This window comes from Amphibalanus amphitrite, unplaced genomic scaffold, assembly GCF_019059575.1.
Source record: "Amphibalanus amphitrite isolate SeventyFive unplaced genomic scaffold, NRLGWU_Aamphi_draft 000744F_arrow, whole genome shotgun sequence".
NCBI lineage: Eukaryota > Metazoa > Arthropoda > Thecostraca > Balanomorpha > Balanidae > Amphibalanus > Amphibalanus amphitrite.
In genome coordinates, this window is record NW_024882238.1 from 118,463 (window position 1) to 143,982 (window position 25,520).

The following is a 25,520-nucleotide window of genomic DNA, read 5'->3' on the forward strand; positions in this document are numbered from 1 at the left end:
AATGCACTTGATAAAAGGATTCGTTGCTATAGCAACATATATGATTTCTTCAAGGTCAAATATCACCTGATTTCCGGTGAGATAGTTGGACTGAGTCGTTTTTTTTTGCCTTTTGGTTGGCATCCGAAAGGGTACGGATGTAGATGACTTTCAGTAGTCTGCTATAATATTGTTGCGTTAGCCATTTCCACATTCCTGACATTTCGTTCACTCAATTCTAGCTCAATAAGTAAGATTCGAGCTCCGAGGCTGGGAGTGAGGTTCAGGTTGAGGTTTGAAAAGCAGGATATGATATCAATGTTCAATTTTCACTATATTTTTCAGCTTCACCAGTATTTAAAAGTGTTCTAGAGACTAGATTACGTGCAAATGGAAACAATTGAGATTCGAAATGCATTTGGCTCATGGCTCATCGGCGTTCCGTCACTGATGTCAATGTATCATTGCTATAAATTTGTCTATTTTAGGCCAGCGCCATGCGCGGCTCCAAAAGAAGACCGAGCATCAAGCCAACGGGCGGCGGTTCTCCGTGTGTGAAGAAGCCCCACTACAACGCCCCCATCCCACACAAGAGGGAAGAGTTCGCCCCGCACAGTAACCTACCGAAAGATGTCAACGATCAGGTGACAGAGGAGGTTCTGCTGTAGTACTACGACTTCTGACGTATATCGGTGTGAAGGAAAATAAGCGACGCGTAACAGTATATGCATGCAAAAGTAGCCGTTGAATGATCAAGTTATTGTGTTTCATAGTTGACGCGTGTTTAATGGGAAATTTTTTGTCACGCTTTGACAGACAAGCATTATTAGTGTGCGCTTTTATTCAGTATATCTAACCTTTAAATGAATTAAACGTTATCAGTTATCGTCAATTTACTAGGCCTCTCACGGTCACAAGACAGCACAGCTCCGGTAGATGCATAACCTCCCCCCCCCCCCTCCCTTGCAGACGAGTCAGTTCGTACCGGAGATGTCTCTGCGGCGCGAGCAGCCGCCGTGGCTGCAGGAGCCGCCGGTGTTCACACCGTTCGCCCGGTATGGCTCGGACCGCAGCCAGCCGCCGGCCACTGAGCCGCTGTTCCGTCTACCGGCCACGGGACCGGGCCGGCGGCGTGGCGCCGTGCCGCCGCACATCGCCGAACGATGCGTCATCAAACGAAACAAGTTCACGCGACCGGCCAAAAAGGTGACTGACTGGGGAGATGACAGGATGGCTTGAGGAAAAGGTGTGGGTGTTCCGTGTTGTGGAATAGCTGCAATACGGTCAAGGAAGTGCGTGATGGATACGTTTTCCATCGCTGCTCTTGGCCGTCGCACTCGTCTCATTGTTTCCTTGACTTCTACATACCTACATAATCGTGCTTGAATATAAAGGCTTAGCTACCTTCCTGATTTGACCGGTAGTTTTGATCGGAGTGGGTCAGATGAATTCCATGTATGTAGTATGTGTGTACTGCGCTCTCATTTCCGCCGTCGCCCGCCGTTTGCTGTCAGGTGGCCACCCAGTCGTACCTGCAGTGCCGGGTGGACCGCGAACAGTTCCGTCGCAGACTGGTGGAGCTGCTCACCTCCAACGATGACGACACACTGACCAGCGGGCCGGCCTCCCGTACCGGGTCCGTAACAGAGCTACCCGTGCCCCGTGAGTGGACTGTGGGACGATAAAATGGGGTAGAGCTTAGCGAGTGCTTAATGCTAGAGAGGGGGTGCTTAGCGACTCCTAGGCTAAGCAGCGATGTATGATAGGAAGACGGCTCTCATACGGAAAGGCTAGTAAAAGTAATATATCAAAACGTTAACGGTCGTAACCGAATGGATCTAGGAACTCAAAGAAAGAACGAACAGCCGGTAGTGTCATAGTAACTGTTTCGTTTATCGTTCGTTCATCTATCGTCGCTGTCTCGTCTGACATCTTCTCAATGTCAGCGCCGCCCCATCACCCACCGCACAAATCCCACTCTCCATCTCTGACCGTCTGTGCCGGGCAGTGTCGGAGTCAAGCAGCGCCGACCCGTCCGCCCAGGAGCGGGCTCTGCTGCGCTACTACTACTACATCCACAACGGCATCGAGACGGGCCAGGTGGCTCCCATGGCCGACCAGTGGCTGCAGCACATGGACTCAATGCTGGCCGCCAAACTCCGGGTGGGTGAGGCTGGTGGGCTCGGCTGACTCTGCTGTGGATGACTGGGACTACATAGAGGGAAGTTATTAATTCAGCAGGCGTTCTAAGATGTTCTGAGTTTGTGCGAAGCGTTCGTGGTAGTAGTGTGAGTCGTATGTATAACAATGACTGTCAGTATCAAGACTGGTTTGACGACGATCGTCGGTTCCAGAGCCGGGCAGAACCGCTGGAAAAGCTGCACATTGAGCTGACGGAGGAGTATCTGTTTGGTGTGAAGAAGGCGGTGGTCGACTACATTCTAACGGAGAGGCCGGGACAGGTAATAGCGGCGTCAGTTGCGGTGGCTATCGTTTTTTTTTTGCGCTCCTGCGTATCTGCCAATATTTTATGTAATTAGTCAGTTTTCCATGACCAGAATCATGATTGCAAGTGGAATTTGAAGCAGAAAAAGTGCCTGCTGTATTTCTCTTCCTCACTCGCCTCTGCGCCAGGACTACGCCGAGCCGCCTCCGACGCTCCCCCACCGTTTGGAGCTGCGGGTCACCCCGTCACCGTGGCGACACAGCTTCCTTCACCACCGGCGACTCATCTTCTTCAACCTGTGGTCCATCAACACGTGTCTGCTGCAGATCCTCGATCTCTGGTATAAACAGTTCAGGTGAGAGACGCCGAACGCGGCCGAGCGATCTGCAGCGCTGCGGCGTGGTGGCGCGGCGGCGGAGGGCGACGGGGAGGTAGACTGTACCGCAGCACGTCAGTGTACGGCGGGTTAGTCTATCCTTCAGGCACTCGCTGCGCCGGCCGACACTACGCGACGTCGTCGGTGTGTCGGACTCGGTGATTTTAGTGAGGCTGTGGCTGGCATCGTAGTGGGAGGGCGTGACTGTGTGATGGTGCTCGTTCCGTACGTTGCCGGCGTGATATTGCCGATTTCGCGGTCAGTTGGTGTTTAGCGACCAAAGACGACAGTGGCCAAAAGCTGGTTTGTCGATCTCAGTCCCTCGCCATCTTCGTAACGAATTGTCGGGTATAATCTCCCAGTTTTACATATAACCCGTGACATTCCCAGTTCTAGTGAATCTCGCAGTTTCCCGATGCGTTTGTGCAACTGTGCGTGTGTCTGCGCGGCAGTGAGCTTCGGCTGCTGGACTCGAGTGAGCTATACTCTGCCGAGCCAGCGCTGGAGCTTTCAGAGTTCAACCACCTGCTGGAGGAGCACATTGCCCGGACCATGGAGGCGCTGGAGCACGACTGGTTCCCGGCAGTCCATCACATCCTGATGCAGGTCAGTCAGCATCACTACACTACAGTGGGTCTGGAAATATGTTGTGTATTGGATACCGTGGGACGTCATGTCACATGATGATGCCGTGTGTGAGGTGACTTTCTCAATTGGATGTTGGCAAGTTACAAGCACCTTTTTATTTAGGTATCGATAATTTTTGCCACCCATATGTAGAAGGTAGCAATGAAGAAATTATGTGTGAGCTGCGTAGAGCTGAGTCAATTAGTTTTATCAAAATCGGTCGGCTCTGGTTGGAGTAACTCGTCGGAGCCTGATATCCGACACCACCGACGGGCGATGGCGGTTGTAGCGATGCGTTATTTGACACCGACCGCGAGACGCGCCCGTGACCGTCTGGCGTCGGTTGGCAGGGTGCCAAGCGAAACATGATGCCTTCGCTCAGCCAACCTGACAAACTAGAGACGTTCTTCAACGCGGTGGCCACGCTGATGTCGATGAACGTGCAGAACCTGCTGCTGCACACCATCTGGGAGTACACGGACATGCTGTGCAGCAGCAAGGTGAGGATTTGACTCAGTGTGACGGTTTGAATGGTGGGAATAAATGTCTGTTGATTGTCATACGCTGATGCGTTTGTGGCGGGAATTACGCTTGAATCAAAGAAAATAATCACCTACTATGCTAGTCCGCTATTGATGTGTCTGAGTTCCCGGGTGTTTTTAGTTACTGCCGTCAATTTTAACCACCGCTAATTCTTTTAGACCATTCAACCTTCGGTGACTCCTGCGTTTATGCAGATTCTAGCGTACCCAAAATACTTTTCCTTCCCATTAGTGCATTTTTACCAAGTTCATTATGATTGACTTTAGACTACATTCGACAATGCGAGGTGGTTGTGGCACTGGTGGCTTCCCCTACCACTTTGTTTCGCCGTCAGAGCTGCGGATTCGTGCGGCAACCGGGCCGCCGCTGTGGTTCGGCTGGCTGACGCTATGTGTTTACCGCCAGAGCCGCGGTTTTGTACTGCACCTGGTCCGCTCGGGCGGCGAGCTGCACTTCCAGCCAACCGTGGACGAGTTTGAGGAGCAGCTGCTGGCCGTATTTGAACGCATCATCGCCGCCGTTCAGAAGCTGAAACGGGCAGAGACTCGCGTATTCCTCGACTGGCCCGGGCGGGCCCAGTACCTGAAGGTGAGGCGAGGAATTGTGAGGTTGTTGGCAGGGTGTCAACTAGTGTGTTACTGGTTGAGGGGTTTCGTGCTGAGTGATATATCAACGTTGATATGAGCATAGTGAAAGTAAAAGTTTACGTCATTCGTCATTTCACGAAACACTTACTAGGAGAATGCGGAGCAGTACAAGTAGCAACGGATGGGTGCACGTCAGAATAGCTAGTGACATTTGAGCTAGTGACTATTGAGCTAGTACAAAACAGCTAGTGCCTCACAACAGCTAGTGACAAAACAGCTAGCGTCAAAATAGCTAGTGAAGTAAAATAGCTAGTGCTTAAAAATAGCTAGTGACAAAACAGCTAGCGTCAAAGTAGCTAGTGAAGCAAAATAGCTAGTGCCTCAAAACAGTTAGTGACGAAATAGCTAGCGTCAAAATAGTTATTTCATTGGACCTCTATTCCTTTCCCATTCACTTCGCTTCGAAAATGCAAGATATCTATGACTGTAAATATATATTTCCCGCGATATGTCATCTCAAACATTCAAAGTGATGTTGAAACCTATTCCCCGAATGAATTATTTTTTGCTAATGATGCCTGCCCTGTAGCGTCTCAGTAGAGTGACTAATCTGACATTCATGTCTCTGTATGCTTTCTTTTGTTTTTGAACATCCTGGCCACTTTTAAATATCACAAGATCAGATGCTTGAAGATTTTGCTCTTTATGGATGGCGGTGAAAAATCTCATTAACCCGCGCCCTGCTGGGGGTCCTGGATTTCCACGCCCTGCTGGGGGGGGGGGGTGTTTGAACACCCCCCCTTGTAACTCGGCTCCTGGGCCACGTAGCGATACGCGGAAGGCGGCGTTCGAAAGAGCGTCAAAAATAATGACGAAATCACTTCGGTCAATTTTTTGGTCAGGTCAAAGGTCAGGTCACCAGAGGTCATTGAAGGCAAAATTTCGCCGATTTCCAGGTCGAATGTCGAAAATTTCCAAGAAGCCAACGCATAACTCGGGAACCAATAGAGCTACAGCGCCGCGGAAAAGCGCATTCGATAGCTCTTTTAACGCCCTTTCTGAGTAATTCTCTCAGATTTGACCTAACGTCAACGGTTTTGCCTGCAGGGGGCAAAAACTGCAAAAATAGCCGATTTTTTCGAAAACAGTTTTTCTGCAATAACTTTTGACACAAGCCTTGTACGAGCCTACTTTTACCGGCATCGTGTTCCTCTCGTCAAGACGCATCGAATGAACTATGACTTGACCTTGAAAGGTCAACTTGAAAATTTGACCTCAGGTCAAGGTCATGACCTGACCGGAAAGGGTCATGTTGCATATCAGTCGATCCGTATCGTCGAGCTGAACACATCTAAGGCGTTTTCATCGCTCTAGCATACCTCTATCAAAAGTTATTTGCGAAAAACTGTTAGATACCATTCGTGACCTAAGATGACCTCAGGGCATAAACAAGGGTCACGGACACCATTTTCAAGTTCAGTGTGTCTAAATTACTTGTAATTCGGTGTTTGGGAGTGTTTATAATGTCTTTCATCCAAAAGAGGCGCATTTCAATTTTCTCCCATTGACTTATAATGGGGAGGTCGCAAAATTGACCTGACCTTAGGTCATCGTTATCAAAATTCTGAGATATACATTTTGTACATGCTATTGCTCTTAGCAATCGCTGAAAGTTTCAAAGCGATCGGTCACTCGGTGTAGCTATGACAGACATTGAAAGTTTTTATGAGGTGAGGTCACTTCAAGTGACCTGGTGACCTGACCTTGAATGACCTTGGTCTGAAATTTTCACAACATGTGTAGAATTGATGTATGATAAGGTGTACCAAAAACGGCGGCGCTCCGCGCCGCCGTTTTTGAGATATTCGCGAAAAACCACAGGGGGGGTGTTCAAACACCCCCCCCCCCAGCAGGGCGCGGGTTAATGATGGTTGCGATCAGTCAAACATGCCTTGACTTTCCCGGTGTCACACTTCTTATTTGTTGTTTGTCTAGGGATCCCGTCCTCTGTCCTCACTCCTCCTTCTAACATTCCAAATAATTTTGTCAAACAACAGTGCACAGTGCAACAGTCAAACTTCTGCTCCTTCTACCTGTCGGGACTCGGCGTCAGGAAGGAATCTAAGGACTCGTCGGGAAAGAATCTATAACAGCTGCTCGTACTTTGTACGAATCAGCTATTTTGCTTCAGTACGTTATCCCGCGCCCTGCTTGGGGGGGGGGGTGTTTGAACACCCCCCTTGTGGTTTTTCGCGAATATCTCAAAAACGGCGGCGCGGAGCGCCGCCGTTTTTGGTACACCTTATCATACATCAATTCTACACATGTTGTGAAAATTTCAGGCCAAGGTCATTCAAGGTCAGGTCACCAGGTCACTTGAAGTGACCTCACCTCATAAAAAGTTTCAATGTCTGTCATAGCTACACCGAGTGACCGATCGCTTTGAAACTTTCAGCGATTGCTAAGAGCAATAGCATGTACAAAATGTATATCTCAGAATTTTGATATCGATGACCTAAGGTCAGGTCAATTTTGCGGCCTCCCCATTATAAGTCAATGGGAGAAAATTGAAATGCGCCTCTTTTGGATGAAAGACATTATAAACACTCCCAAACACCGAATTACAAGTGGTTTAGACACACTGAACATGAAAATGGTGTCCGTGACCCTTGCTTATGCCCTGAGGTCATCTTAGGTCACGAATGGTATCTAACAGTTTTTCGCAAATAACTTTTGATAGAGGCATGCTAGAGCAATGAAAACGCCTTAGATGTGTTCAGCTCGACGATACGGATCGACTGATATGCAACATGACCCTTTCCGGTCAGGTCATGACCTTGACCTGAGGTCAAATTTTCAAGTTGACCTTTCAAGGTCAAGTTATAGTTCATTCGATGCGTCTTGACGAGAGAAACACGATGCCGGTAAAAGTAAGCTCGTACAGGGCTTGTGTCAAAAGTTATTGCAGAAAAACTGTTTCCGAAAAAATCGGTTATTTTTGCAGTTTTTGCCCCCTGCAGGCAAAACCGTTGACGTTAGGTCAAATCTGAGAGAATTACTCAGAAAGGGCGTTAATAGGGCTATCGAATGCGCTTTTCCGCGGCGCTGTAGCTCTATTGGTTCCCGAGTTATGCGTTGGCTTCTTGGAAATTTTCGCCATTCGACCTGGAAATCGGCGAAATTTTGCCTTCAATGACCTCTGGTGACCTGACCTTTGACCTGACCAAAAAATTGACCGAAGTGATTTCGTCATTATTTTTTACGCTCTTTCGAACGCCGCCTTCCGCGTATCGCTACGTGGCCCAGGAGCCGAGTTACAAGGGGGGGTGTTCAAACACCCCCCCCCCCCAGCAGGGCGTGGAAATCCAGGACCCCCAGCCGGGCGCGGGTTATTTCGACGATAACGATTTTGTCACTAGCTATAATGAAGCACTAGCTATTTTGCTCTACTAGCTGTATTGACGCTAGCTATTTTGTCACTAGCTGATTTGATGCACTAGCTATTTTGCATTACTAGCTATTTTGGCGCTAGCTGTTTTGTCGCCAGTTGTTTTGAGGCACTAGCTCTTTTGTACTAGCTCAAAAGTCACTAGCTCATTAGTCACTAGCTGTTTTGACGTGGACCCCAACGGATAGTGTTCGATGAAATGGTTTATTTATCGATGTTTACTTTTTTATCAGCAGTCAGCCAATGCTTCTCTTGACCTTGCTAAGCGTTTAGCAAGATAATTAATGCATCCTATGTTCTAAGTCGTTTTCCCTATCGCTGTCTAACCGTCTCTCCCGCCTGTTCCGTCCAGCCGGTGGTTCTTCCTGAGATCGTGGAGAGTCTGAAGCAGCGAGTCCGGGCCGTGGTCGCCGAGCAGTCGGTCGGACCCAAGGAGCACGCCCTATGGTCAGTGTGGCACGCCCGTCTCCGTGGGAGGGTAGGGGAGAGTGGGGCACATTCGTGCATGGGGCACATTCGTTTTCAGCAGTTTATGGGAACACAAGTGACTGCACGAGCTCAAGGTAAATTATGGAAATATGTCTATCATTGCCGCCCTTCGTTCACCGTAGAAGACAACACTGTACCTGCTGTCATGCTTGATAAAAACGCAAATTTGTAATATTCGTGAGCTTTCCAAACTTTTCTCATATCATCCATTTTCGTGATCCTGACTCGGAAATGTGGTTCAGCTTTTCAAAATTGGGGGTGAAGAAGCCCACTCTATTCACGGAACTGCTGCAAACTTGTTTGTTGAAAAAGTGTCATTTTTTCAAAAAGAAATTTTGAAATCTATATTACTATTTGAGGAAGGCGTAGTTTCTGTCTATTACGAAGGTCGCGACATGGTGCTACGTAGCGCGGGTTACAGGTCACACCGTTGCACCTCCCGCGCTGAAATTTGCGCAAGTTATAGAACAAGGATGGACAACGTGCCTTTGAGCGGTCTCGGCTCGATCGGATCGATAGCGAGCGCGTGGCGCGTGCCCAAAAAGTGCAAATTCGCGTCATAGACTTTACATGTATAAATCGGCTGGCAAAAACGGGCGAAAATGGCTAAATTTGCCCGACACGGGTCCGTTCCCCGTGCAATATCTCGGTAGCCGTGCGCCCGATCGGCACGGGGAAAACAGCATCGTGTAGAGAATCGAACGGGCAATCGAATAGTGTGCGGTGCAGGGGTGGCACGCGCCACGTGCAAGTGTGAGGGCAATTTCATTTCAAAAAGTGCCATTTTAGACGTATTTTGGATTTTATTTTATTTTCCCGTGACCATCAGACTGAGAGAGTTGAAACAACGTCAGTTGCCAAGAGAAATGTACCGCCTCTCATGGAAAAATTGTGGACAGCTAATTGATCAAAAACAATGTGGAAAAATCGCTGAATTAAAATGGTATTTGTCCACAATGTGCCACTAAAAAGATACACGGGATTTGCTGCTTAACCTGATACGCTTGACAATTGAAAATGCTATCATTAGAAAGAGCATTCAATTCTCTCCAAGATCCAATCATCACGTTTGCATGACAAGCAACAGTATTCTTAAAAATATAAATGTTTTAAACCTCTGCAAAACGATTTTTAGCGAAAATTATCTACGCCTTTCATTTGTCTTAAAACTACGCACCTCAATTATAAAGCACATTTGACAGATTCTGAAGTGGAAAGCATGCTTATCAGACACGGGCACCTCGATGCGATGGATATTTTTTTCCAAACCAAAACGTTTAGCCGTCAAAAAGCTATCGACCGAAATGGATAGATAACCAAACCGACACAAGAACAACCAAACACCCGCCGATCGAAAATATCCCTTTTCGCGTTGCGGAGCACGCGGGTCACCCTAGTATATTACTAATAACGTCGTGGGGCAGGTTCGTGTACGCACTGCCTGGGGGCACGTTCGTGCATATTTTTTTTAGTTTTTGCGATTTATGACTTTATCTGTAGTAGGTTTCTCTAATGACGCTCGCCTGACTCAGTCTCGACTGCTTGCGACGTCGTGACGAGCAATTCACGCGAACTTGGCGAGGTCACGGAGGCCGGCAGTTGGCACATTCTTGTTGGCCAGCCCATTCTTTCTACATTTGTTGTGCAATGCATTCTTGTCGAAAGGAATCAAGTGAAATGACCCCCTGCCAATTTCCTTTGGTAAATTTCTGGTAATGCCCGGTAATTTCTCGAATTTTGCCGGGTGAACGGAAGTGCCCCATCTCTTGAACGAATGTGCCCCATAGGTGGGGCAGTTTCGTGCAAATGTTCAGAGTTAATAAAAGTCATTTTTTCTAATGGAAGCAATAATTTTATAGGATAACTTTTAAAGAGGAAAACTATCTGCAATAGTTCCTTTCCATACTACAATCAACAATTTTGCCATTGCACTAACCAAAGAACAGATATATGGGTTTATCCATTTTTTGCACGAATGTGCCCCACTCTCCCCTAGATACGTAACGGGATAATTGGGACTGTGGGTTGAGTAAGGAGCTTCATCTAAGTGGAATGGTCGCGATTTAATGTGATAGATTTAATGTGATAGGTCGTTCGATATCGTTGCTTCGTGAGCAATTAGTTCTTCCCGTGCAAATAGTGCAAATTGCGATGTCACATAGGTTAAATCCGAAAACATCAAATGAAGCCTAATATTTTCCTTTCTCCGGTACTGCTGTACCACTACTACACAGGTACGAGCGGTACGAGTACCTGATCAGCGGCCAGGCCAACGCAGACGTGGAGGAATTCCTGTCGGGTCAGCATCCATTCGAGGAGTACCAGGAGCAGGTGGTGCGCTACCACGAGCTCAGCTATGAGATCAACTGCGAGTCGGCAAAGGTGAGACATGGGAGGGGGAGTGACAGGGTTTAGGGGCGGGGACTGGTGTCGGGTGCGAGTATAGCCGAGACGAGAGATCCATGAGTTTTGTAACGTTTTTTTTTTTTTTTGGGGGGGGGAGGAGGCTTTGTAAAATAGGTGTTTGTTTCTCTGGTCTAATGTCGTATGTTATCATTTTTGAGTCTTTTTCGCATGATAATGTTTAATTGTGGTTCATCATCCTATCAGCTATTATCAGCTTATAAACATTAAAGCTTTTTTAAAGAGTCAATTTATTATGTTGACAATTTGATAAAACTTCCTCTCGTGGCTCACCGTTTCAATGGGTCCGATCTCGATTGAACGTCGCTTGCCAGTGTTATAATCGTCATTGCGTTTCCCACCCTGCGTTTCTCGCGGCAGGTGATCCGTTTGGGCATGTTTGAACTCCGCTGTGACACACTCACCGAGGATCTGGTGTCGCTGGCCACCGGTCTGCGTGACAAGATACTGCACAACATGCTGGCTAACCACAACGCCACCAACAAAACGTGGGTCATACGCTCACCGTCGCAGCTTGATATGAATGGCGCTGAATTGCGCTTTGATCATGCTATAGAAGTGTGATACTTCATGTGCGATGCTTTATGTACATAAACATCGCACATTAAATATAGAAATGTTCTCACATTAATAAGCACTGGACTCCAGTCGCAGTCTCTCTGACATTTCCTACAATTCGCCATTGGATCCGAATATTCGTCTCGCACCGTTTCACATACCCTATCGTTTTCCGTGCGCCATTCTACAGACTGTCCGAAGAGTACGAGCAGATCACGGACAAGTCTCTGACCGTGCCGTCCAACACGGCCCAGCTGATGGAGCTCAAGGAGTACGTGGACCAGACAGAGTCGGTGCGCATCCCGCAGATGGAGGATCAGCTCAGAACGGTACGGACGGGGTACTCTGGGAGGGCCGGTATGAGAGATCGGTGAATGAGGAGGGCCTTAGGGGTGGCTTGAGACAAACTTCGCAGAGCATATGCTCCCCGGTAGTTTTCTTACTATTTTTCCCATTTGAGATTATTGTTTTAATGTTTGCTGGTTTAAAGTGATTTGCTGCTGGGTCATGGTCATGAGCCCTTACTAATACGGTATTTATGGAGATAAGTATCGGTGTTAAAGCAGCTCTTCTACAGCAGCTATCGCATTCACGGCTTTGTAAAAAGTACAGTATCGACTATCGACGCCTCAAACTTTTCGATGAGCTCCAGACTGAGAGCCACTGCATCATTCGGTCTGATCTGATGGCTCAGTTCACCATTGCCCTATCATCCTGTACAACTGTGTCCGCACTCTGCAGATATTCTCGCATCTGCTGTTCCTGTCGGACTACGCTGAGTTTTCCTCGGCCGACCTGCGTCACAATACAGAGACATTCCTGTGGCACCAGCGTATACCGGCCGTGTTCGACGAGGGACGCTCCATCTACCGACAGAAGAGGGTCGAGTTCGAGGAGGCCCTCAAGGTTAGAGAGAGAAGTGGAGGCATGGGGAACAGGGAGAGGAGAACGTGAGAGAGCACGAGCCCTACCTGCTTGTTGTCGACACTAGCTTGTGGCACTGAAACAACACTTTAATGCTGCAGATGGTCAAACCTAGTTCACCGCACGATATCTACGTTGATGACTAAATATGTATCATGCAACTGATCGTTGTTTTCTTGGCTCCCTTCTTGGACTGCGTTTGGGTATGCAATGTGCATTCCTCGATACCGTCTGACCGCTGGAGTCCTCAACTACAGGTCCCTGACGCCGCTCCCTACATTTCGCCGCTCCGTCAGCCTTTTCTGACCTCCCTACATCGTGACGCTCCCTCTGCCATTTCTGACCGTTCTCCCTTCCCTGGCTCACCACCCTTCCTCAGGTGCGGCGCGAGCGTTTTCTGGAGGAGCTGGAGACGTACAACAAGCAGGTGGAGGAGCTGGAAGAACTGGGAGAGCTGCCCGAACTGCCGCGGTACCTGAAGCGCGCTCAGGGCCTGGAGGAGAAGCTACAGCAGGCGCTGGACAAGACGACGGCCATCAATGACGAGGAGGAGGCGTTCGAGTGGGAGGTCACCAACTACCCGCGCAGGAAGGAGGTGAGAAGCACGGTGGGGTGGTGCTTGTGAGAATATAAAAAGTAGATATAGAGAGAATGACGGGTAAATATTCGACTGCTTTTTGTGCGGAATGATAAAAGTGATTTACTCTGTCGCACTAATTGCCGGCGCATGCTTTCTGTAATGCTCTGTCGACTATGTTGTTGCGTTAATGTGTTAATATATTTGCTATAATCGCCACACGTCCACGTCTCGATCTATGTGTGTTTCAGGTGGCCGACAAGCTGAATCCCTACCTCCGCCTGTACACCAACGGGGTCGATTTCAGCGTAAAGTACGACTCCTGGATGAGCGCGCCGGTCAGTAAGCCCTTGATCGTGACTTTAGGATAGGATGTCAGTCGATTGACGCGATATTATGGTTATCATTGAACTGAATGACGATGTGGAAGGCATCGTGCATATGACTAAGATTAGAAATGAAGCTTTCAGTCTGGCGAACCAATCCTTGTTATGCGTTCGAATGTTCGGGAGAGTGGGCATTCGCCGTCGCCCTTCTAACCATGACTGTCTGCTGTGTGCCCAGTTGGGAGCGTACGAACCGGAGGACATTGACCAGGAGACGGACGGATACTTCCGCAGCATCTACAAGCTGGAGAAGTCGTTCAGCAACGAGGGACCGGCACGTGACCTGCTCTTGGAGGTAACGCTGCTGCCCAGACTAATAATTATTACCGAACATTTGGAGGCCAAATAATATGCTAGCTTTTATTATGTGTCGCGCTTACCTGGCCAAACAAATTTACTTCGTCATAAAATATCATGTAACCCCAATGCTCATCACAACCATCATCCCATCTCGTTCCCCGGCAGGTGAAATCGGCTATCGACGGGTTCCGTGCCCACCTACCTGAGGTACAGACTCTGGGAAACCCGGGTCTGCGCGACCGCCACTGGGAGAAAATCTCCGAGATTGTCGGATTTCCGATCAAGGCCGACTCGGAGACCACGCTGGCCAAGATCATAGACCTCAATCTCACCGACTACATCAGGTCGGTGGCTGGGGAAACTGGTGAGCGAAGTTCAGGCTGTCATGGGGAGCATGTCGATTGTCGATTGATGTCTGGTGAACGATCACTGTGACTTGAGACGAAGACAATAGAGATCATAAGCTTTACTTCTTTTAAGACGGTGTTCATTGAATTTGTATTTGCTACTTCATGGGTCGATGATATTTGCCTATGTTTAAACGCGTTTTGTTTCTTCTGATTCTGACAGCAAGTTTGAGAGCATCAGCGAGTCAGCTACCAAGGAGTACAATCTCGAAAGAGCCATGGACAAGATGAGGGCCGAATGGAAGGACATGGAGTTCAACATTGTCCCCTACAGGTAAATGCATCACTTATGTCGTTAGAGACGTCTTGTCAGTGAGAATGTAAGGCTGGAAGCAGGCAAAGCGCGGCGATTCCAAGTCAAGTCTGGCATCGAGCCTTTAGCTGAAGAGTCTGCTTTATAAAAATATTGCCAATGGCGAGCATCATCTGCAATATATGAATACTCCTCACGCTACCGACAGGGAGTCGGGGACGTCGATCCTGTCATCGCTGGACGAGATCCAGCTGATGCTGGACGACCACCTGGTGAAGACGCAGACGATGCGCGGCTCGCCCTTCATCAAACCGTTCGAGGAGCAGATCTGCGAGTGGGAGAAGACGCTCACCAATCTGCAGGTCGGTAAAGCATGGTCGAATCAGGGTGTCATTTGCCATTCTCGTGGGCAGTGTTTTAATGGGCATTTCTTCAGCACCAAGTTAATTCGATTGACTTATTCTACTTGGCTGATATTTTTCCAGAATGCATGTGTAGATATGGCGATGTGTAGTATGCATGTGTAGACGTAGTTGCTTGAGATTCTTGTGAATAATAGCTTGACTCGGTCTCAGTTTTCTGCTTTCAGATATATTTTCCTAGACACTCGGCTGACTGTTCCCAGCCGATCCGCTTATGTTGATCGTACCAGCTGACCCGGCTAACCGCCCGCCCCCGCCCCGGTCCGACCTGCAGGAGATCCTGGACGAGTGGCTCAAGGTGCAGATCACCTGGCTGTACCTGGAGCCCATCTTCTCCAGCCCCGACATCATGTCACAGATGCCCGAGGAAGGACGACGCTTCACTACCGTCGATAAGGTACGTATGTATATACGACTTCGTGTGTCCCTTGCTCAGTAACGCTGCATACGTTTTGAGTTGTGTGCATTTGATTACCGACATATTACGGCGAGTAGAATATGTCGTGTAAGGCTCTTGTTTCTTAGACGAAGTGCCGACGTTATGCAGATTATCACACACTTGTGATGTATACGGTCGAATCACGCACTGAAAATTAAAGAGCTGGACTCCATGCATGCACTTATTATCCTGCAAGTCAGTGACGTCTGGAGTCCCTTTGCCCCTCCCCTTCCAGAACTGGCGCGATATCATGAAGGCCGCTCTGGTGGACACACATGTTCTGGCCGTCATCGACGTGGAAAAGATGTTGGAGAGGCTGAAAAAGTCCAACGAGCTGCTGGAGCTGATCCTCAAGGGCCTGAACGACTACCTGGAGAAGAAGCGGCTGTACTTCCCCCGGTTCTTCTTCTTGTCCAACGACGAGCTGCTGGAGATCCTGTCGGAGACCAAGGACCCCACTCGGTCAGTGACGAGGCGGGGATGACTAAAACCGTCATGTTGAGGAACATTACGCGGAGGTGGCGGGATAACTAGTTGATATTGAGTTCTCCATGATTTTAAATCGAGTGGACGTTATTTTGTACTGAGTGGTTTGCAGGGCATCTCGTTTCTGCGCTTCCCCTGCACTCTAAACTATCCCTCCCACTCTCATTTCCCAGGGTGCAGCCGCACCTGAAGAAGTGTTTCGAGGGTATCGCCTCCCTGACGTTCACCGAGACGCTGGACGTGACACACATGAAGTCGAGCGAGGGCGAGGTCATCAAACTGCTCGAGGAGATATCGACAGCCCGCGCCCGCGGCCAGGTCGAGAAATGGCTGCTCGAGCTCGAGTCGTTGATGAAGAGCAGTCTGCAGCACGTAAGTCGTTGGCGATAGTGATTCAAGGGAGAGGGTAATGGATAGAAGAGTGGAACGATGGGCAGGGCATGGTAAAGGAGTGAGAGAGGGGTGGAGATGGAATGAGCCAAGCTAGAAAAGGCGACGATGACGAGTGACGAGTGACGTACGGACGTGGTGAGAACGTTCATTTACTGAAGTGTGCTACGCACCGGTGAGCTCCGTAGACATTACCGATAATTGATCACCGTCGCTCGTCTGTCATTTCAGGAGGTGGAGCTGGGCATGGACTCGTACGCCGGGGACGTGCGGGAGCACTGGGTGCTCTCCTGGCCGGGGCAGATTGTGCTCTGCGTGTCACAGACTTACTGGACCGCCGATGTGCATAAGTCCATCAGGTCGGTGCAGCCGATATTATAGTTTCTAGGCGCTTATTTGTAGATACAGATCTTATGCCTAGTTTTATTGCTCCGACTGGTTGGTTATGTTTACAGCAGTCTAATCTCAGAGTGGTAATGGGCTGTAGGCATGAAGACTGACATTTCAAGTAAAGGTTCATCGCGTTGAATTATGTTTGCAGTGATCTATAAGCCGTGACTGATGTATTGTCACGACACAATTATGTGCTTCACCTTGCCCGTTTCGTGTTGCTAGGTCGGGGAAGAAGGCGATGGACGCCTATCTGAAGCAGAACAATGACCAGATTTCAAAGATCGTGGAGCTGGTGCGGGGGAAACTTTCCCGACAGAACCGTACCACTCTCGGTCAGTCTCCGGGGGCTAGTGACAACTCTGCTTATCGATGGATAACTTGCTAAAGAGGAGCTAGAAAACCTTCCCTTCTATCCGCGCAACTAAGCCTTACATACAAGGCAGATGGAATGACCATTGTGCTGACCGCCCCAGAGTGCCAAGCTTAAAACGTTGCCATGTGATGTAGGTATTGTTCCGTAAACTTTTGAGCATTTATTCCGTGTTATCGGTGGCAAAAGCCAGGCTAGGTTTTCCTTTTAAAGTGTTGCTGAATGATCAATGAAGTGCCAGTGAATAAAGTCGCTCTCACTGTGCCCTGACCCGTGTCCATCCCCACCCGCCACCGTCCACCCCAGGCGCTCTGGTGGTGCTGGACGTCCACGCCAAGGACGTGTTGGCTTCACTGATCAACAGCAAGGTGGAGTCGGAGAACGACTTCGCCTGGCTGGCGCAGACACGCTACTACTGGGAGGTGAGGATCACAGGTTGAAACGTGAGAAACTGGCAGAACGACTTCGCCTGGCTGGGGCAGATGTGCTTCTACTGTGAGGTAAGGGCTAGGCTGTAACCCATCTGTAAACGCCTGGTTGGCGCAGATATGCTACCACTTGACTGGGGGATGAGGACCATTAACTAGACTGGAACGGTGAACAACTGGGAGAACGACTTTGCCTGGCTTCCAGAGACTTGTTACTGCTGAGAGGTGAAGTGCGCGGACTGTATCGGTTTGGACCTGGGAGGATGGGTGCGATAGCCAGGTGCTATTTCAAAAGAGGCCGACAGACCTAAACGGTAAGTACATAAGTGAGATAATGGAATAGAACGGCAACAACTGGAGCGCATCCTCGAATCGTTCAGATAGTGCACAAACATAAACTAGGTCCACAAAGTTAACGATATATTTTTTATACCGTGGCAGTAGCTCGCAATTCCAGTACCTGTCTCGTTTCTCGCCCTGTCACGGTGCAACGGCGTCATGTCTTGACGTCACCGTCTTCCGTCTAACCCTGCAGGAGAAGCGGCTGGCGACACGTATGATCAACTCGACCCTGATGTACGGCTACGAGTACCTGGGCAACACTCCGCGACTGGTGATCACTCCACTGACGGACAGATGCTACCGGACACTGTTCGGCGCGCTGCACCTCCATCTCGGTCAGTGGGGTGGTCAGGGCGGGCGGGCTGAGGGTGGGTGCGGCTGGTGGAACTGGTAGGGAGCCGCGGCTGTCATGCGACTTATAACATCGATGCTCCTTCATCCTTGAATTAATCGCTCCTCCCTTCTTTTCCGGCCACTGCATTAGTAGGCCACTCCATTGTTCTTTTGTGACTTTGTTATGGTAACTTTTCTTCATTTAACCATCGTCGGCACTTAACCTGAGCCGACACAACTGACGATGTGTGTTCAGGCGGTGCGCCCGAGGGACCGGCAGGTACCGGTAAGACGGAAACCACCAAGGACCTGGCCAAGGCCGTCGCCAAACAGTGCGTCGTCTTCAACTGCTCTGACGGACTCGACTACATCGCGCTCGGAAAGTTCTTCAAGGTCGGTGAGAGGAGTAATTGTTAGATGGGTGATAAATATGAATAGCAACGATTAAAGTGAACTACATTTATATCAACATGCAACAATCCAGGCTAAAATGCTTGCCGGTGCTCAATTATGCTAGTTTTCCCCAGTTACAGATTTTTTTTTAAGTTTCCAGCTTCCTTGCTGTGCCATCTGATTCTGATTCTTACCTATCAACATTTTAATATTTACCTTCCTGCCCCACCCTCGTCATTCTTCCCTCCAGGGCCTGGCGTCGTGCGGCGCCTGGTCGTGTTTCGACGAGTTCAACCGGATCGACCTGGAGGTGCTGTCGGTGGTGGCGCAGCAGATCCTCACCATCTCGCGGGCCATCAGCGCCGGCGCCGACATGCTGCAGTTCGAGGGCTCTGAGCTGCACCTGGACCCCACCTGTGCCGTGTTCATCACAATGAACCCCGGATACGCCGGCAGGTCGGAGCTGCCCGATAACCTGAAGGTAGGTAGCCACGGTCGTGTGGGGCGTGCAGTAAGGTGGATGGACTGGCTGTACTTTGTGGTGTGCTATCTTTTCTACGCGTTTCTGAATGGAAGGTATTAATTTAAGACCGGCTGGACATTTTCTTTTTGGCACTACAGTTTTCTAGCTAAAGGTGTAGCTGTTTGTGTAGCTAAATCCTATTGACGATGCTGCATCCCGGTTCGCACTGCATGATTGCTCTGAAGAATGCACATGTTGCCACACATTTGTCTAAAATCGTCTCTCTTTCCCCAGGCGCTGTTCCGCTCCGTGGCCATGATGGTGCCCGACTACGCCATGATTGCCGAGATCGTGCTCTACTCGTGCGGCTTCGTGAACGCCCGGCCGCTGGCCACCAAGATTGTGGCCACCTACCGGCTGTGTTCGGAGCAGCTCTCGTCACAGCCCCACTACGATTACGGTGAGGACGGTGGGGTCGGGTGGCTACGATTCGAAGAGCTACGGGATAGTGTCCAATATTCAAGCCACTTTTCAATGATAGTAGAATGTTTGGAACGAAAGTCTGTTTTGACGCTGATACACGTATGAGGATGTGCTAAACATATTATGTCTGAGGACATACGCAACTTATCATGCTCATGAGTACTTGCTACCCAGTACCCAGTACCCTGACTCATCATGACACACTTATAGCCGACTGGTAGCCTCTAACCGCGTACTCCGTCCTCTGTGGCCCAGGTATGCGAGCGGTCAAATCCGTGCTAACGGCGGCCGGTAACCTGAAGCTCAAGTTCCCCGAGGAGTCTGAGGACATCTTGATCTTGCGCTCCATCACCGACGTCAACCTGCCCAAGTTCCTGACGCAGGATCTGGGCCTGTTTGCGGTGAGTAAACTCTCCAAGTTCAAGAGGGTTGGTGGGGCTGTCCACGCCGCCCTTTTTAATCTGCGCTGCGTCGTTAGCATTCCTCCTGCCAATCTGCGAATCTTACTCTTAAGCTTCTTCCAAGGAAAATCGGTAACCAGTCAATGTATCGCAATGATTACAGATAACTGATCATTTACATAATAAGTAATGACCCGGGCAATAGTTCCAGGCCGTTTCAATCGGAGTTAAGCTATAATAGCCGTTTTCACGACGGCCATCTGGTACACATTTGGTGCACATCTGGTGCAGATCAGGTGCAGATTTGGTCAAATCAGGTTCAGTGTGTCTCTTAGTAGCTATCAGCTAGGGTTGAACTTATTGCTTATATGCCTGCTTTGTCATATTATCAGAGACATCGATTAAAACACTGAAATAAATTCATAAAATGAAGATATTTGCTGTAAAAGAGATTACTAGGTGCAGATTTGGTCAAATTAGGTGCACTCGCCGGATAGACCGTCGTGAAAACGGAATGTAACCAGACATCGGCTCATGTCGACAGGGTATCACGTCTGACCTGTTCCCCGGTATCAAACTGCCGGAGACAGACTACACGACGTTCAACGCCGCCGTCCGAGAGAGCTGTGAGGAGGCCAACCTCCAGTGCACCGACTACTTCCTCGAGAAAATACAACAGGTCAGAGGCGCAGAGTCGGCTGGGGCGGCCAGAGAGCAGAGCGATTTGGGAAGCGGCGTGAATTTGATTGCGAATGCTAGCTTTCTAAACGTGTTGTTCGTATTTTCGCGTATTTCGTTTATGGCATCAAGTTTGTCTTTTTTCACTATAAGGTACCAGTATAGCGCCTTTTGGGGCGACTAACGGAGCGAGCGAGGGGTGAATCTTGCACGTGTGAAATTTCGAGGGGGTGCCTCCAACTGACTTGTGCACGGCACCCTACTGACCGGTTTCTAGCGATGTGCCAAATTTGAGCACAATCGGCCCAGCCGTTCTCGAGATCTGGGAGCGGCACCCTGCACGTGCGCACTTGCAGCAGCACCCCAACTCTGGCACATGGATATGCAGTGCCTAGTGGGTGCCTACCTACATGCCAACTTTCAGCGCAATCGGCCAAGTAGTTACCGAGATATTGCAACAATTACAAAACTGACACCTCTTCGTTTTGCACGTGGCACGTGCATAAGGGGTCACCCACATGAATCGGGAATAGTCCAATACTTGGTAGAAGGAATGAAGCTACCCTACAAAAATTACCGCGTGTGAATCGGATAAGTGGTTGCTGAGATATAAGCCTCGCAAAAGCGTCCGCACGGCCGGCCGCTCATACTCAGAAATTTCCGTTAATCTATAAGGAAAGACTACGCTCGCTTCGCTCGCTCCGTAATTAATATCTCATTGGTCTCACTCTCATATTTAAGCTAGGTATAATTTGCGTACCTGACTCAAATAACTACACAACTGCCGAGCTTGTCTCTTTATCATGTGAGCCCGATTTCGGATATGATCACTCTTGTTTTTTTTTCAGATATACGAAATGATGATCGTGCGCCACGGATTCATGATCACGGGTATGCCGTTCGGCGGTAAGACGTGCGCCTACCGGATGCTGGCCGAGGCCCTCGCTAAACTACATGAACGGGTGAGTCGGCCGGCGAGTGGCCAGAGGTGCTCAGGGTCTTGGTCGGGTACGGGGGAGGGGGGGGGGGGGGGGGAGGGGGGAGTTAGGAGGGAGCCCCAGTTGTTGGATGCATGTCAGACATTCGTAAACGAGGTCTCTAGCATTTGCAGTTGATGCATGCTTACATAACGAGGTTAAATATAGGACAGTGAAATGCTAGGAACATTACCGTTCCATGCTTCTATCCTCAGGACACAGAAATCCTTCTCCTCCACTTCGCAGCCCCATCCGGGCTGGACAGGCAACTTTATCCCATGCGGGCTGCTCCCTTGGAGCGGCACCGCTGCTCCCGAGGGAGCGCACCCCGTAGCCGGGTGCAGTGAGTACCTTGGGGCTGGTCGGCCTGTCCTTCGGGATGGGCTCAGCCCCGGTGACTCACTAGGGTGCCTGCCCAGACCAATGTCTCCCCCTACTTCCTATCATCCTTCCGGCCCTGAAATGGTCTCGTCAGACCGAAAGGGCCTAACCCAACAAAACAAACAAACAAAACTAGGAACATTCTGTGGGAGTGGTTATATGGAAAGTTGGCGCCGTATTTGCGACATTTGTAGCGCGGCGTGCCGATTACGCTTGGGACTAATGCAGACCTTGTTTTTTACTAGCAGTGACGTGTTAAACGCGAGGCGTGTTGAATTGCGATCGATGACTTTGACCTCTAAACACGCACTTAATCTGGTCACAGACCGTGGCTGGCATGTGTTTTCTTTTACATCAGCTGACCTCTGTCAACCTGACCTCTGAGTTGACCGATAAGCCTTTTATCTGATCACGAACCCCTAACCTCTGGCCTCTGACATCTGACCTGGTTTCTGACCCTGACCCTGACCTTGGCCCTGACCTGACCCTGACCTTGGCCCTGACCTGACCCTGACCCTGGCCCTGACCCTGACCTGACCCTGACCTGATCTGACCTTGGCCCTGACCCTGACCTCTGACTCTGACCTTGAGCTGACTTTGACCCTGACCTCTGACCCTGACCTTGACCTTGACCTTGACCCCCACAGGAGGAGATGGACGAGAACTCTGTCCAAATCACCGTCATCAACCCCAAGTCAATCACCATGGGTCAGCTGTACGGTCAGTTTGACCCGGCCTCGCACGAGTGGACCGACGGCGTTCTGGCCGTCAGCTACAGGGCGTTCGCGGTGGATCCCAGTCCCGACAGGTAGAGTGGAGGGAGGGAGGGAGAGGGAGGGAGCGAGAGAGAGAGAGAGAGAGAGAGAGAGAGAGAGAGAGAGAGAGAGAGAGAGAGAGAGAGAGAGAGAGAGAGAGAGAGAGAGAGAGAGAGAGAGAGAGAGATGGAGGGAGAGAGAGATGGAGGGAGGGAGGGAGGGAGGTAGGGAGTGAGAGAGGAAGAGACTAGGGAGAGAATTATGCTGAAACGTTCGTGATGCGATACAACCAGCTAGTTTTCGGAGTAATGCCTTGCATGAACGTGTCTCCTGGTTCTGTCAGGTTCCCATGCAAAGCTGCCCGACAGTTATATTCTGTGATTGACTTTATTAGTGGCAGAGCTGTGATTTATTTTCTCGTAAACACCGTATTACCCCTGACATGCGCTCGTCCCATTCGTTGTTGTGAACTTTCTAAGAACCCTTTTATTCGGGCTAGTCGTAGTTCGGCATATGTACCTCTGAAGTTGTTAACTTCCATCCAAATTTGACTGAGCACGCTATGGGCTGTTGTGGAGTGGCTCTTATATAACTCGTAGCGCTCTTTCCACGATGGCGACGCTTGTATCGTCAGCTGGATACAAAATGTCTCCTGAATCTGCGACCAACGATGATTTATTCTCTGTACTCTATAGTTTGGCGTATGTCAGTAACTTCGCGCATGAAATGATCTATGCATGGACACTTGTCGGCGGACGTATATCACCGGTTAGCGCTTAGTCGCTAACACGACTTTACACTCTACTGTCCCTGGCTTGTCATCAGAAAGTGGCTCATGTTTGACGGACCCGTGGATGCCATATGGATCGAGAACATGAACACCGTGCTCGACGACAACAAGAAGCTGTGTCTGATGTCGGGAGAGATTATCCAGCTGTCGCCGACCACAAACCTCATCTTTGAGCCGATGGACCTAGAAGCGGCGTCACCGGCCACGGTGAGTCAATGGTATTGGTGGTGGTGGTGGTGGTGACGGTGGCAGTCGTGTAATGGTGGGATGGTATGGCGGTGGAGTTGATGTGAGAGGAGACTGGGCTGGTGGCTCCACATTTAGATCTACACGTGCGGTTTGTTACGGTGAAACCATTTACGACGCTGTTTCGTTACTCAGCTGTAGTAGTGGCGCTTCTTAGGGATCTTCCACCTGCACCTAATCAATATATGTATTTCAACTTTGCCGAGACTGTTTCCAACTGACTTCTATCGCTTCATAGAATATGCGCTCCCGATTTCCCTGTTCAGCTTTGTCCCCGTTCTATATCAAGTAAAATTATGCTCTGACCTGAGAAGCCGTTGCCACTTCTGCTATTTCCGTCGGGCCATTTGTCCGCCCGCTATCATCTCTACACCACCCGCCTGTCCGTGCTGCGCAGGTATCCCGCTGCGGTATGATCTACTTGGAGCCCAACACGCTCGGCTGGCGGCCCCACCTGACCTCGTGGATGGCCACCCTGCCTCCCACGCTGAACGAACAGCACCGCACCATCATCGAGGATATGTTCGAGTACTTTGTGCCGCCGCTGCTCAACTTTGTCCGACGCGCCGGCATCAAGGTGGGAAAACTGTCTTCACCGAACGCATGTGACTGGTGTGAGTGAGTGAGTGAGTGAGTGAGTGAGTGAGTGAGTGAGTGAGTGAGTGAGTGAGTGAGTGAGTGAGTGAGTGAGTGAGTGAGTGAGTGAGTGAGTGAGTGAGTGAGTGAGTGAGTGAGTGAGTGAGTGGGTGGCTGAGAGAGAGAGGGAATAGGGAGAGGGAGATGGAGAAAGAGGGGCAGGAAGGGAAGTAAGAGACAAAAAGATAGGGAAGTGGCAAGGGAAGAGAGAAATGAACGAGAAAGGGAAGGGTGGACGAGAAAGAAGGGAATGAGAACGAGCTCTGGAAGATTAAGATGTGAAGGTAAAAAGGATGAGACATGCCCGGGTCTGGAAAGGAGAAGGGACAGCTGAACTATGTAATAAGGATGAGAGTTGGGACGGCAATTGGGGTACAGGCAGCTAGCTGGTTATTATGAAATCAAACGACTGTCGGCTGCGCGATGAACTATATACCCGCCAGCTGAAAATGGTAGGGGATTCATGCAATGGCGCAGTGCGTGCGAAAATTATACGCGCCAGGTTCAAGCTGACCTCTTATGGAGCTAAAATAGGTAGCTGGTGTGCTTGGGGGTGTTTGATATACTTCTTGTAAGCACGGGATCTTTTTTATGTTCGTCGCAAGTAAGCACGGAATCTATTTGATGTGTGGCACAGGCGAGCGCCCACGCGGTCTTAATTAAGTAAGGCTCCGGCCAATGCTTGACGTCTTTGCCTCCGTAGGTTTGCCTGCCGACTGCTGAACTCTGCCTTGGCCTGTTGTGAGGAACCACTTTACGTAACCTGTCTATAACGGTGCCCGTGGTATGTTAATAATTTAATGTGAGCTTATTATTATTTGGCTGCGACTTGTAAATCATCCATGCAGTCTCGCTGACTCACGTTGTGAACAGCGACAATTCTTGGTGTATGTACAGTCCACAGCAGAAGTAATGTGTGGTTTCAGTCAACGGTATGTTCTGCTTCTGAAGCCTAGGAACGATAAGCCAGACTGCAACGAGACTTTAAATGTAGCTTACAAGTATCTTCACCCTTGCAGCTACAACTTTATCTATTGACGTCTTCTTTTCAATCAGTCCGCATTTAAAAATCGTCGGTCAGAGCCATCCGTTGTGATTGGTAAAACCACACATTACTTTAGCGGTGGGCTGTACATACTTCAAAATACCGTATCCGTGAGTTTATGTATGTAAGTAACGCAGCTGTACCGTATACGCTACATTTTCGTTGAAACTGACCCGTGCTGTACCGCATAGTTATTATACCGTCTGTGAGTATATATGAGTTCTTAAATTTCCCACCTGTACCTCATATACTCCGTGACTGTACCTATGTTATGTAACTGACCCGCTCCGCACCCCTGCGGCGGCGGCCAGTGGATGAAGCTCGATCCGCCGCTTATGTCCGATG

The 25,520-nt window shown here is 49.6% G+C and overlaps 3 protein-coding genes across 3 annotated transcripts in view; all 3 read left to right on the forward strand.

Annotated features, from left to right (window-relative positions):
• The first annotated feature begins 447 nt into the window (after nt 1-447).
• LOC122365489 (dynein axonemal heavy chain 7-like) lies at nt 448-2,169 on the forward strand. The gene is made up of 4 exons (XM_043336748.1): nt 448-623; nt 949-1,185; nt 1,494-1,641; nt 1,988-2,169. The coding sequence occupies exons 1-4, from the start codon at nt 477-479 to the stop codon at nt 2,167-2,169; spliced, it is 714 nt and encodes a 237-aa protein (XP_043192683.1). The 5' UTR covers nt 448-476.
• Nucleotides 2,170-3,012: 843 nt separating this feature from the next.
• On the forward strand, nt 3,013-11,735 carry LOC122365490 (dynein axonemal heavy chain 7-like). Its single transcript, XM_043336749.1, has 8 exons — nt 3,013-3,026; nt 3,254-3,407; nt 3,779-3,928; nt 4,377-4,559; nt 8,359-8,453; nt 10,730-10,877; nt 11,280-11,407; nt 11,732-11,735. Exons 1-8 carry the CDS (start codon nt 3,013-3,015, stop codon nt 11,733-11,735), a joined length of 876 nt encoding a protein of 291 aa, XP_043192684.1.
• The window catches only part of LOC122365487 (dynein axonemal heavy chain 7-like), a 59,733-nt gene continuing 45,887 nt past the window's right edge, over nt 11,675-25,520 (forward strand). The window contains exons 1-24 of the mRNA XM_043336745.1: nt 11,675-11,806; nt 12,219-12,383; nt 12,781-12,996; nt 13,230-13,316; nt 13,543-13,659; nt 13,830-14,008; nt 14,235-14,345; nt 14,533-14,686; nt 15,021-15,143; nt 15,421-15,647; nt 15,845-16,043; nt 16,293-16,420; nt 16,677-16,786; nt 17,131-17,246; nt 17,788-17,929; nt 18,184-18,320; nt 18,571-18,801; nt 19,078-19,243; nt 19,522-19,667; nt 20,212-20,346; nt 21,194-21,307; nt 22,351-22,511; nt 23,284-23,455; nt 23,892-24,071. Coding sequence (XP_043192680.1) covers nt 11,735-11,806; nt 12,219-12,383; nt 12,781-12,996; nt 13,230-13,316; nt 13,543-13,659; nt 13,830-14,008; nt 14,235-14,345; nt 14,533-14,686; nt 15,021-15,143; nt 15,421-15,647; nt 15,845-16,043; nt 16,293-16,420; nt 16,677-16,786; nt 17,131-17,246; nt 17,788-17,929; nt 18,184-18,320; nt 18,571-18,801; nt 19,078-19,243; nt 19,522-19,667; nt 20,212-20,346; nt 21,194-21,307; nt 22,351-22,511; nt 23,284-23,455; nt 23,892-24,071 — 3,588 coding nt within the window. The 5' untranslated portion in view covers nt 11,675-11,734. The remainder of the gene's footprint in view (nt 11,807-12,218; nt 12,384-12,780; nt 12,997-13,229; nt 13,317-13,542; nt 13,660-13,829; nt 14,009-14,234; nt 14,346-14,532; nt 14,687-15,020; nt 15,144-15,420; nt 15,648-15,844; nt 16,044-16,292; nt 16,421-16,676; nt 16,787-17,130; nt 17,247-17,787; nt 17,930-18,183; nt 18,321-18,570; nt 18,802-19,077; nt 19,244-19,521; nt 19,668-20,211; nt 20,347-21,193; nt 21,308-22,350; nt 22,512-23,283; nt 23,456-23,891; nt 24,072-25,520) is intronic.